Source organism: Cryptomeria japonica, chromosome 6 (genome assembly GCF_030272615.1).
Source record: "Cryptomeria japonica chromosome 6, Sugi_1.0, whole genome shotgun sequence".
NCBI classification, from domain to species: Eukaryota; Viridiplantae; Streptophyta; class Pinopsida; order Cupressales; family Cupressaceae; genus Cryptomeria; species Cryptomeria japonica.
The window spans coordinates 570,834,654-570,848,831 of NC_081410.1; the positions used below are offsets into that span (position 1 = coordinate 570,834,654).

The 14,178-nt window shown below is 34.8% G+C and overlaps 1 protein-coding gene across 1 annotated transcript; it reads left to right on the plus strand.

Moving 5' to 3' along the window:
* Positions 1 to 6,323: 6,323 nt before the first annotated feature.
* On the plus strand, positions 6,324 to 7,055 carry LOC131876710 (uncharacterized). The gene is made up of 2 exons (XM_059222172.1): positions 6,324 to 6,714; positions 6,898 to 7,055. Exons 1-2 carry the CDS (start codon positions 6,324 to 6,326, stop codon positions 7,053 to 7,055), a joined length of 549 nt encoding a protein of 182 aa, XP_059078155.1.
* Positions 7,056 to 14,178: the final 7,123 nt, after the last annotated feature.

Sequence of the window (14,178 nt, forward strand, 5' to 3'; positions counted from 1 at the left end):
ATATCTTTCATCCCTGAAAATTTGGAAAAAAGTTGCGAGGACCGTGTGCACTCTGAGCGCCATCGTCCCTGACATTTTTTTTGAAATTTTGGGAGCAAGATTTTACTGTATTTTCTTGCTAAAATCCAGAATTTTGGCTGATTTTATCAAATCTAACACTTTCAAATTTACAGTCAAAGTTGGTCTTGTGATTGCTTGGTTTAGGGCTTCTAATTATTCAAAAATCATTGAAATTGAAATTTTGTATCAAAATTGTGTTCTTACTGTCATAAATCTGAAAAGTGTGTTTGCATTCATTCAAAATTTCAGTGCTTTATTCAAATTCTTGCAATTTGTGTGACTTTTGAAATTAAGTGCTTAATTACAACAACTTTGATTTCCGCTTTCAAAATTGAATTTTGCGTGAAATTGAGTCAACTTTTAAATTTCAAAACTTGCATTGCTTTTGGTATTCCCTCTAAAATCATAAAATTCAAAATTTCAGTTTCCCTCTCTTTTTCAAAATTCAAATTTTTGCATTTTTTCGACAATCTTGGTAGGGTTCAATTTCGAGATTGCAACTTTAATTTGGCCTATCTACAGATCGTAAAATCACTCAATTTTTTCAGATTAGCTCTAAAATCATCATAACTTTCATCCTTGGAAATTTCAAAAAAAGTTGCCGGGACCGTGTGCACTCCGAGCGCCACAGTCCCTGACATTTTTTCTAAAATTTCGGGAGATTGTCCTGATTGTATTTAACAGCTTAAATCTAGAAGATTGGCTGATTTTACTGAAAATTGCTACCTCTAAATTCAAAATCTTCTCTCTCTTTCTAGTGCATGATTTTTACAACAATAAGCCCTACTTACACTATTCCCGTTAGATGAAGCCGTAGAATTAAGTCTTTCCGAGGTTTAATTACTGAGGAGATGGAACCTAATTTGAATAGCCTTTTTAACGAGGACATGGGTAATTCCTCTAATCCTCCTAATGATGAAGAAGCTCTCCATGAGGTTTCTATAGAACAACTTTCAAAATTGGATACCCAATTTGACGATTTTCGACAATGGATGTCCCAAGAATACCCCGATAGTCAAGCTCTTCCTTTAATTGAGGGTCTAAAACATATGCTTCAAAGTGATAAGAATGGAATTGATATTTTGCATGGTATTGCACACATTGTGGATTCGAATGTGATGCCTATGAAGAGTTGTGCCGAAACTTTAGGTTATACACAACCTCCCACTCAAGTCAATCATTCTATTCCTTTAACAACTTCTATTGCTAGCATACCTACCTTTACATCAAACATAATGACTACTTCTATTCAAGACATTCCGCCTATGATTACCAGTCATGGGGGCAATCCTCCCTCTTCAATTAACCCTCTTCCTTCATTCAATCCGACTTCTTCATTCATTCCTTCAATGAGTGTCCCTATTACATCTCCACAAATGAACATGATGCAAGGGGGCAATTCATTCAACCATTCCATTCCTCCTTGTAATGTTCCTCCTTTCCAATCCTCTCCTATGACTAACTATCATAGAGTCCCACCACCTTACTCTCTACCTTCTTTCAATAACATAACACCTCCATCTCAATCTAACACATCTAATATGAATTCTTCGACTGAAGTGACCATTAACAATCTTGCACAAAACTGTCTCTTCTTTACAGCAACAAATTGCCTCTATGAATCAATCTAAGTTTAGTGTGCCCACATTTGATGTTGCGAGCCCACTTTCTCTTGACATTGTTCGAGCTATCCCTCCTAAACATGTTGAAATCCCGTATTTGGAGCTTTATAATGGTAAAGGTGATCCTCTAACACATGTTAAGACTTTTCAAACAATATGTACTGATTTTGCTTATGACCAAAGGTTGCTTGCGAAACTGTTTACTAGAACATTAAGAGACAAAGCCCTACAATGGTATTGCTCATTGCCTTCTTATTCTATTACTTCTTTTGAACAACTTGCAAATGCTTTCATTCAACAATTTCAAAACAATATAAGTCCTAAAGTTACTTTGATTGATTTAATGCATTGTAAACAAGGTGTTAGAGAAAAAGTGACTGATTTCATTGGTAGATATAAGCATTTGTATGCTCAAATTTCTTTTCCAGTTCCTGAAAATGATATTCAAAGAATCTTTATTTCTAATTTACAAAAAGATATTCGAGATAAACTTTTGTTTTCTGAGTTTACTTCTTTCCAATAGTTGTGTGCAACTCTTCACAATTATCAACTGACTGTGAGTCAAATGGAACAATCACATCCTATGGCTCCGAGTGATAAGGGTGATAGCAGTCAACAACCATTTGGAAAGATTAAACTGAACAGAGATTCCATCAAATTCAATGAAAACATCATCAACAACAATGTGAATGTAGCATCAGGTGTGCCTCCTATTTCTAAATTTTTCAAGAAAGAAAGAAAGTATACTCCTTTGAATGAATCATTGCATAGTATTATGAATAAGTTATTGGAACAAAATGTGCTTACTCTTCCTCCTATAAGGCAAATAGATCCTGCAAAGATTACTTCACCTTATTTTGATAACAAATCTTTTTGTCAATTTCATCGTCAGCCTGGTCATGATACTGAAAAATGTTTTTCTTTAAAGGGTAAAATTCAAGATTTGATTGATAATAATACTATCTCTGTTTCTGGAGTGAATGATAAAGGCAATACATCTGTAGCTCCTCCTAACCAAAATCTTCAGATTTTTACTGATCCATTACCTTCTCATACCTCTAATGCGATTGAGGCTAATGATTCCTCTCTCTCATATGATGGTCTTGTGTCTATGACTCCAAATGTGATTAACTTTGTAGAGCAGCAAGAAAACCCTAAAGAACCTTCCATCACATTTGATTCTAGTGAAACTATTAGGGCACCCGATGGTCCTTTATACATAGTTGCAAAAGTCAAGAATACACCTTGCCGTGGAGTGCTTATTGATCCTTCATGCATGGTTAATGTTATTACTGAAGAATTCCTTTTTACTTTGCAATTGAATCAAGTGATCTATGACAAAACAAATGTGGTTGTGAAATTATTTGATGCATTTTCTTCTCCTGCAATTGGTTCTATTACATTACCTATTGAGGTCCATAACAAATACCTTGATGTGAACTTTTCTATTATTCCTTCGTCTAAACAATTTCGTGTGAAGCTTGGCTATCCTTGGCTATCTTCCATGAAAGCTATTGCTTCTCCTATTCATAAGTGTTTGAAATTTCCCCATAATGGTGAAGTTGTTACTGTCAATCATAGTCTCTTTAAACCATCTGAAAGAACTTCTAGTGTTCCTATTGATTATTTTTGGCCTAAACAATTCCAATCTCTTCCTCCGCGAAGTGATCATCTTTTCAAATCTTATCAAAAGTGGAAAACAGATATGATCCTATCTTTAAGTGAACCTAGAGCACCCAAACTTGATATTCCTATCATTCTTGAGAAGGAAGTTCTTCCTTTGAAAGATAAAACTAATATCTATCCTCAAGAAGATTCCCAACCCGTTCCTATGGATGTGACTATGCCTAATAAACCTTCTAAAAGTAGACCTATACCTCCTCGTCATGATGGACTTGGTCTCCTTCCTAAACCAAAAATTCCTCCTTTATATGGAGCAGTTCCTCCTCCTTCTTTTTATAGAGAGAAGAGACCTTCTTCTTCTCCTATTATCCAGCCTAAGAGACCACAACCTAAACACCGAAGTGATAAGGATGAGAACATTCCTCCTCCTCAATCTGCTCCACTTCCTACTAAGACTAGACGAAATCATTCTGCATGTGAACGCCGACGAAAGCGTCGTCTTAGAGCTCAAGCAGCTGCTTCTCAAACTTTGCAATCTCCAAAAACACCTTCAACAAGCATTATTCCATTTTCTCCAAAATCTCCTAAACATAAGATGCATGATGGTTTTGATCTTGTGCGAGTTAAAGACCCTATTTTTATAAATCTTGATGATGATATAGATGAAAATGTTACTCCTCTTGTTTTTGACAGTGAATATGAACTTGTTGATATTGATAACTATTTATCTAACGAATTTTCTAAAGCACTTATCCTAGCTCCTAGACAAGAACAACGTGGCTTGGAACATGAACATAGCCCTTGTTTGGATCTTGTGATAGCTCCATCTGCTGTGTTGGATGTTCCTCCTCTAGCGTGTTCCCTGCCTTCTCGAAACATTGATCAGCAAGATCGGGGGGTAGATGACGTGCTAGACTAGTTACATTAGCATAGCAGATTCTCTCCTCCTCTCTTTTGTTACTTCTTCTATATGTTATTCTCATTCTTCTATTTGTTGTCCTTAGTGTTGTCTACTTGAGGACGATGCAAAGCATTGAGATCTCTTTTGGTCTCTCTCATGTTGACTCAAAAGACACATGTGTTCCCTTCTTCTAAGGTGACCTTCCTTGATTGGGGAATGAAGAACAATTATGCATACATACATATGATATATATACATGAATTATCATACAGCATACTGACCCCGAGGAAAGCGAAGTCACCTCGTGCTTTGTGTTTTGTGTCTATTATCCTTGGGTTTATCTCACACTTGGGGGCTAAATCTTTGTGATAACGTGCTCCTTTCATTTCTCATTTCTTATGTGTATCACTACATTAAAACAATCACCCCCGTTGAGGCGTGTGTGATCGATTTAACGTATGGGGGCATACACCCTGTCTATCCCTTTAGGATACTTGAAAATTTCTTGGCGAACTTAGCTTTGCCTTGAAAATTTTTGGTATTTCTCTTGCATGACTCATAGTGAGGGAACCTTACTACTGACAGTCATGGTTCTCCCTCATGATCTTCCCTTTTACTTTGTCAATCGAAGTCGTAAGATCCTTAGTCCACTGGGGGCTTGGTGTGTCTTGCCTCCTTGACGTGGTGAAAGTCTTTCAATGTTGTTTACTTGTACTTTACCAGAAGTATGAGCATACATACTCCCGCTAAAGTGGGGGCTAAATGTAGCGTCCTAAAATTGCGACACTTGCAATTTCGACTGCATTTCGGTCTTCACGATGGTGACGCAACACGGAACCTGAATGGATACCCCGAAACTTGTCCATGACACCAAAAACTGCATTTTTCAAGCACCCTGGCCTGAACCTCCTTTGCACCCTACTGTCCCGGGAGGTGGGACCAGGGCGCCCAGTGCCCTGGTCCCCCAGGACCATGGCGCCCAGCGCCCTGGTCCTTGGCCCTATTTTGGGCCCGGTCTCCTATGGGACTTCGGGTCTTTTTGTTTGCAAATTGGAAATTATCATTTCCTAGTCGGCCTAAGGTCAGGAAAATCAGTCTATCAGCCCTAATTGACAAGTATATAAACTACATTTTCCTCTCTCATTTGGTAAGATGAAAGAAGGAGGAAAAGGCATGGAAACTATACTCAAACATTCAAGCATTCAAGCATTCAAGCATTCAAACATTCTTTCAAGCTATTGATCATTCTAAGTCTCCATTCAAGGCTAAGTGTTGCATTCAAGACAAGGATTCAACCATTGAAGAGGAGATCACTTACTACAACATACAACAATACAACATACAACAACATCTATACCTTCGCACATAAGGATACAAACATCCTTACAACAAGGTATTAGTACTTGTTTTACATTACAAACATTTATATTTACAGCATTTCTCATTTCTTGGTTAATTCCAAAACTGGGGTTTGACCTAAAGGCAAACCCCTAATCCCTAACCCCCCAATCGTCTTCGCTTTTCTGTGTGTAGGTTGCAAGTACGCAGCTGAAATTGAAGATCTGGAATCCTTGTGTAGAGATGAACAGATCCCCCTTCGTTTCGCGAATTTTTCGGAGGACCGTGTGCACGCCGGGTGCCATCGTCCCATCACCTTTTGCTCAAATTTGCAGGACAACGTCATATCGACATTTTACTGCTAATTCCAGGTCTGCAGCTTCATCCTATATCCCTATCTTAGTTTATAAGAGAATCTTTCTCACTTTCTATGCATTCCTAGCTTAATTCTCTTATCAACATTCTTTACAAAAGAGGGTAGCCTTGCTGTCTTAACCCTTGAAACTCATTTAGCATCCAATCTTGCATTGTGTGGGATTGGATCTTGTGGGTTTCAAACCCTCTTTTGAATGTAAAGTCTCCCCTAAGTGAAAACCATCAACCCTAGCAACCTCCCTTCTCTCTCCTTGGAGTTGGAAGAGGGGAGAGCAACTAGGGTTCGATCGATTTTCCGCTTTACACTCTCCTAGATAAAGAATCCCTGGATCTTGCTCTACTAAATGTGAACCCAGATAAGAGGAATCTTGAAACCCCAAGGATTCCTTGGTTAGAGGTAAAAAATGAACAAAGAGTCAGCTAGTAAAATTATCACCATAAACCTAGACTTGCACAATCAGGATGATGAGGAGGAAAAACCTTTAGAACATGATAAAACTAAAAGTAGCTTGAGGGAAAGGAGGTCCACTAGGCTTTGGGCTGAGGAAAGAAAAGAGGAAAACATAAAAGTTGATAACACAACCAATGTTAAAATTCAGGATGAAATTTATGATCTGGAGAAGGATGATAATTTTGTGGACAATCTTGAGGATGAGGATTTCCAAGAGGAGAAGGATGACACTGAAGAGGATTTCAAAGAGGAAATGGAAGAAGATGAAGAATGGGATGAGATTAGCAAGATTGAGGAGGACTCGGATACGTCGGAACAAAGCCTTGAGGTCCCCAATTTATCAGGTGATGAGGAGATGGTCTCCTATTCCTAGGACTCCTCTATTAACAATAATGATAATAATAATTTGTATGAGAATTTATAGGAGATAGAGGAGAGAGTTGGTACTCTTGAGATGAAGAATGAGGAATAGAATTTGAAGGTCCAAAACCTATGTGCTACCTTAAGATCCCTTTATTGCATTACAGATGTGGTTATGAAGAATGTTGTTTTGGGCACGACTTCTAGTGAGGGGAGGATTAAAAAGAACAAGAATAAGCTAACGAAGCAGGGTCATATGGAGCAAGCTACGGGTGATGAAGAGGAGCAAATAGATACATGGAAATATAATCTCAGAAGACTCTAGCAGGACTTGAATCTGCTTAAGAAGGATTAGTTGTTCTTTGGGTTCTAGTTTTTTGTTCCTTTTTCTATATGATCATATTATGGATGTTGTGCTAGGTATGCGTAGCCTTTAATGTTAACTTTTATTATGATAGGACTAATAAGACTTTTATTAATATGCATTTCACAGATGTTACTGTAAAGACCTTTAGTATTATGCTAACTGATGATGTTTATAAGTGATATGATAAGTCTAGACGTTCGAGGTTAGTTAGGATGTGTAGAAATAGCTACAAAACTATGAAAGTTTTTCATTATTTTTGAAGGGTGGGCTTTGTTTTTGGTCTTTGGGTGGTTGTTCTTTGCTTGGTGATTTAACTTAGTAATTCTTCGTTGTTCTTGGTTTAGGGTCATATCCTTGCTTATATAATCATAGACAAAGGTATGTCGATATCATTACCTTTTAAATATTTTTTAAATTTTTTTGCTTCATTTTTTTGGTATTTTTGAAAAAAATAGGTGTTTTAATATAAATTATGGTATGTAGTTTAAATTTTATTTTTTCTATTCAATTTTCTACTTGAATTACATTTACCAATGAATGAGAATCAAAACCCTTCCCGAGAAAATCCTCCTACACCACCAAACCCTCCCTTACAACATCCACCTTCAATTTAAGACCTTGTAAATGATCATTTGAATGAATTGAGAGATATTTCTCAAATTTACTATAGGAACCTTCATTTGTCTCCAATGATAAATGACTTAGATACCATTATTTCTAATATGCAAACCCTCACATCCCAGCATGGTGCATTTCTATAGTGGCGAGATGCCATGAAGCAACAATATGCTGATGGCTTATCATATGACCATGTTAAGTATTTGCTAATATCGAAAGACAAATTATCTACACTCTTTAAGAATTCTATTACAAGAAATATTATTAATTTCTAAAAGCCCAAATATGAAAAATTAAATGGTACCAACATCAGGGTATAGTGGATAATTTTTGGGATCGTTGGTGGATGGATTTTGGTAAACTACCCAACAATAATATTGGTGCTCCCTAATTATTTTGAGGAAAATATAAGATAAATTTATCTTGGCTAAGAATGTCAAATACTCTGACATAAGAAGTTTCCAGGGTTTTGGTGGAGCTATGGCTTAGGATAGACCTAGGCCAATTTGAGTTGTACAAGTTCCATATGTTTCCCCTCCAATTCCTTTCACACCTCTTCTACAACATCCATCCATTGTTGATGATGCAAATATAAAGAGAATCATACTCATACTCTCGCTAACCCATAATTTGATCACCCACTACTCTCAGTTAGCTCGACTACTTGACTTTGATAAGCCAAGTGGATTGGTTGATGGAGGTGTTCCCTTGTCATCTCCACATATTTGTGTGCCACATACTTACAGTTTCAACAATCACACATTTTTTATCCCACTTGAAAATCCTACTGAGAATCCCATTGATATAGCTAAGTATGAGGTCCATGACATGTAACGTGTAGGAGATGAGATGAGAGGGATAAGAGCATATGTTGGAGAGTCATCGAGTGCCAGAGATGAAAATGTGGTAAGAGTTAACTTGTAATTTCACAGTACATTAAATTATACAAAAAATTAATATTTATAAGAGATATTAGTGTACAAACATTTATATTTATGTGATATTTAATAGGTGATGTCTGAGGATGGTTTGAGGTAGATGCATTAGGCCATGATAGTGGCCATTTCATTGTGCCTAGAGAGTTACATGGTATTACTTTTTTCACATACATGTTTACATATTTCAATTAAGTTGTCATTGAATAAACTATATATTGATTTATATATGTCGATCTCATTTTAGTATTGTAGGAAACTCCTATTGTGGGTGACGAGCTATGTTTCCCAACCTCAAACACCACTACTACTGATTGAGGAAAGGTATTTTAAAACACAACTTTTGTTGAATTATCAGTTTGAAGAGATTGCATGTAATTTGCATAAGTTATTGGAGCATTCAATTTATATGTTAACTTTTCAATCATATGAAATGATTATACATGTGGACAAAGATTGATTGTCTCATATTATTGTCTTTTTTATGCACCAACCTATTGGATTTACATCATTGTTGAATGATCCTAACACAGTTGACTTAACAACACAAGGGATACGTGTTTATTTAATATTCTCGACATGTTTAGATAGAAGCATCTATATATCTAGTTTAGTTTAACATTCATTGTCAATAAAATTAATTACTAACTTGTATCAATTTTATTTTGGTCATGTTTTTTATTAAGATAAATGGTTTTTACAGGGACCCGAAACCCAAATTCAACAAAATATAAAACACAGAAATTAGAGTCTAACCAGCCGCTAACCAGCTACAGAAATAGGGGCATCACCCTATAACAAAAACCACAAAAAAGAAAACTAAACAGGATGCAACAACATAAAGACGTAAGATAGAGCTTTCATAAGCTCTACATTTTTATGGATTATTTTGTTATTAATCTGCTAGATTTCCTCCATAAAAAATATTGAACTACCAGTAACTTGATGCTTGTTGTTGGTCCTAGTACACAGTCCTATGGACACCTGCACGTCCTGATTCATCTTAGTCAAGTTGATATCTGGGGGTGTCTCTGCATCGGCCATTTGCACCTTCTGCAAAGAAATTTCCTCATTGACTCTCTTAAGACCCTCAACATTGTTGTACATTGCTTCCTTGATGACCTCCACCAAACCCTTTAGTTTACTCTTTAGTTTTTGTATCTCTTTCTCCAGCCTATCAATTTTTTCCTCATTCTCACTCTTCATGATCTCGATATCTTTCACAATTTGCTAGAATAACTTTAGGAGTTCATTAGTCTTATCTAGAGTAGGAATCTCAGTGAAAGTGGCAATGGGATCTTTAATCCCCTATTTCAGAATATTGAGATCTTTATTTTGTTCATTTTATAGTCTTTTACCATACTTGATGTTGTCATGGAGCATTTTCCAATAGTATATCAAAGCACCCTAATTGTCATAGGGAGCCACCACCTTTGGGTCATCTTTCAAATAAAAGACCGATAGATGAGGTAATCAAAATTTGAATACAGAGCAATTATAATTCAACATACAATTCTATTTTCATGTTAATTTGGTATAGTTATAAATTACCTAGTACATCATTAATCTAATTTGTGGTTTGTATTGTTATTATGTAATCATCTCCAGAGGCACAAAGTACTTTGAAGAGGCTCCATTTTGACAATCCACTAATAGTTTAGGATTTCCTAAAGATGTATTAGTATAGCATGAATTTTGGATCTACATGACATATGCCACACATTGTATTTAGATCTATATAGCATGTATGCCATTATTTAGATGTTTATATGAGATATGCAAAATCTTGTAAATTTTTTATTGAGTTGACATATATATGTCATTTGTATATATGTAAATGTACAATTATTATACATTTCAATAATGAAAAGTTGATATTTGATCTAATTTTTTCCTTGTGTGCAAGTGTTCCTACTTTGAAACTTTTATTTTTAATATATAATCAATTTAGAATGGTTTAGTTATGAACAATGACATGTTATACAATCTTAGTGATATTGCACTTGAATATAAGTTTTGAATTATAATTTGTAATCCATTTATGTATTCTAAGTGTTAAATTTGGATGCCTTGGGAAACTTCACCAAATTTAATGACTATCTTTCTAACAATATCGATCACAACATGGATTCTTAGTAATGATAGATAATAATTAATCAAAATTGGTTTCAATTTTATATTCTACTTGCTCTACTATTTTTAAATTTTAATGACATTATTAAAAAAATTAATTATTATGCTTAGATGATTATATAGAATAGTTACTTTGCCTATGATCATGTAACTATTGAACACACATGGCATGATATGACATAAAAAAAGTTATGATTTTACCTTTACACTAGGTGGCACCATGGTGACAAGTGAAACCTCGACCAATAGGACTATAATACTTGGAAATTGTGAACTCATAGCGTCATGAGATTGACCATGCATTGGAAAAATGAACAAAAATAACATATAAATAATATTCATGGAGAGTTAAAACAAATTTGCAAAATAGTGATGCATAGAGTACACAAAAAATTGTAAAAAAATAATAAATAGTTGCAAAATGTTACAACAAGGTACAAATTATTGCAAATAAGTTGCAAAAGTTGCAAAAAATTGCAAAATGTGTCATGGTCATGAACTATCAGCATGGGCAAGTCCAGTTAGGTAGGTTTATGTTAGGAATGTTCCTATTTTTCTTTCTAACTTGCTTGAACACTTAGAGCCAAGTTGTAGAGGCACTCTCTTAAATGCCCTAAGTTCAAAAAGATCAAATTTTGATGAACTATATCTCAAAATTCATGGCACATACAAGTCATTTGTTTGAACTTATGAGGTCATGTTAGGACCCTCTACAATAACCTATCTCATATTTTGAAGACTCAAAACCATATTAGTAGGGCAACTGTTTTTCTATTGATACAAAAATTGTCAGATGTATGCAACACAAAAGTGAAAGGTAGCCTAATTTTCATTATGTTCATCATCGTCACAATTTGTCAGTGTGAGAAAGTCTACATAGGAAATTTTATGCCAAGCATACTCCTATTTTAATTTCAAACATGCTCAAACATTTAGTGCCATTGCATATCAATGGTGTCTTTTAAGTGACCTAATATCTCAAAATATTAAGCACATACAACCAATCCATTTGAACCAACAGGGTCACATGAGGAACCTCTACAATAATCTATCTCATTTTTTTTAGACTCGAAACCATATTTGTAGGGCAATTTTTTTTTTTTGATGCAAAAACTGTCAAATGCATGCAATGAAAATGTGCAAGGTAGCCCAATTTTTGTTTTGTTTGTCATGCTCATGGACCATCAGCATGATAAATTCTTGGTAGGCATTTTTATGCTAGGAATTCTCATATTTTTCTTCCAAACTCGCTCAAACATTCAAGGTCATGTCATAGCGGTGTTGTCTCTTAAGTGCCCTAAGTCCAAAAAATTGACAAAATTTGATGATCTATATCTCAAAATCTGAGGCACATACAAGAAGTTCATTTGAACTTATGTGGTCAAATGGGGACCCTCTATCAAATTTTGAAGACTCAAAGCCATATTAATATGGAAATAATCATTTTGTTGTTGCAAAATTGTTAGTGCATACAATGCAAATGTGCAAGGTAGCCTATTTTTTGTTTTTTTTGTCGTGGTCATGAATCATCAGCATGAGCAAGTCCAAGTAGGTGGTTTTATTCTATGCATGATCCTATTAATCTTATAAAATATCTCAAGCATATAGGGCCATGTAGTAGCAACATTGTCTCTTAAGTGCACCAAGTTAAAAAAATTGTAAAACTTTGACAATCTATATCTCAGAATCTAGGGCATATAAAACTTATCAATTTGAAACTATGGGGTCACATGAGGTCCATCTATATAAAACTATCTTATATTTTGAAGAGTCAAAACCATAATTGTAGGGCAATAATTTTTCAATTGATGCAAAAATTATCAGATGCATTCAATACAAATGTGCAAGGTAGCCTAATTTTTGTTTTGTTCATCATGGCCATGAACTGTCAGTGAGAGTAAGTTTAGGTAGGTGATTTTATGCTATGAATACTAGTATTTTTCTTCAAAACTCACTTGAACATTTAGGGCCATAACATAGTGACAATGTCTCTAAAGTACCCTAAGTTCAAAAATTTGTCAAACTTTGACGATCTATATCTTGGAATCTGGGACACATACAATAGATTTGTTTGAATCTATGGGGTCATGTGAGGGCCCTCAATAATAACCTATATTATATTTTGAAGAATCCAAATGATATTCATACGGAAGAAACTTTTTCTACTGATGCAAAAATTGTTAGATGTGTGCAATGCAAACATATAAGGTAACTTAATTTTCATTCTATTCATCGTCGTCATGAACCATCAATGCGAGAAAATCTAAGTAGGTAGTTGCATGCTAGGCATGCTCCTATTTTACTTACCAAATTTCTTGAACGCTCAAAGCCATACTATAGCCAGGTCTCAAAATGATTATGAGGATGAAAATGATAAACACAAATGTACAATCCTATTTTAAACCATAATGAAGATAGGACTACCCTAATGCATATAGTATAGCTAGGTACAAGTATTACCATTAAACATTGATAAGAATGCATTTAACATTCATGAACATTTAACTCATGTAAAGTTGTTTTACATCCTCTAGGGAACATATAACTACATCATATTGTACTCATGTACAAATACATTGTATATCATCAATTCAACTACATCAATGCCATCAGTACAAGTATGCATTAATGCATTGTACTATCAAGCTATCCCTAATACACAACTAATAAATATGCCTCTGATATCCTCACATCCTACTCCAAGCTTGTGTAGAGCAGTAACTACATATAAATGAATACCTACATAGGCAATGTAAACAACATAGTTTTATAAACCTAGGACAACCCTAATGTAAATAGGACAACTATAATGAGCCATTAGGGCATGTTATGAATAATGCATTGTACCTTCCATTCCTTAGATTCTCCAACCAAAAGGACATCCTCTCTTCTTTGATTCAATAGTTGAATCATATTTTACCATCATTTTCCTAACCCCTGCATTGCTAAGACATGAGAAAAACTAAGTTTCTTAACCAAATAAATAATTAGATTGCATAAATTTAATAGAATTTTGTTAAGGAACATTTCCAACATGAACAAAAATATTTTATATGATACCATGAAGATACCTCCTTATGATTTACAATGAATTTAACCACAATGTTAAAGAAAAATGTTGACACATTAGCATTATCCATGAAAAAGACCTATGTTTGTTAAGAATTATTAATAAAAATATAAACTCCAACATATATTTCAGTCAACAATGGTTAAAATTAAACATGAACATGAATATAAATCTTCTTAAGCTTTACAATTCATAATCATCATACATGTCCCATATGGTAAGAGCTACATATGCTACTCAAGTGTGCTTGAAGCATCATCTCTTACTCTTATCATATCACACATTTATTCATGATCAATACTACTAACTATCCATAGTTATTTTG

Bases quoted from the DNA above. Each gene is read 5' to 3' on its own strand.
- LOC131876710 (XM_059222172.1), top strand. From the start codon at position 6,324: ATGAACAAAGAGTCAGCTAGTAAAATTATCACCATAAACCTAGACTTG. The intron at 6,715-6,897 runs GTGATGAGGAGA...ATTGCATTACAG, and splicing joins TGAGGTCCCCAATTTATCAG to ATGTGGTTATGAAGAATGTT.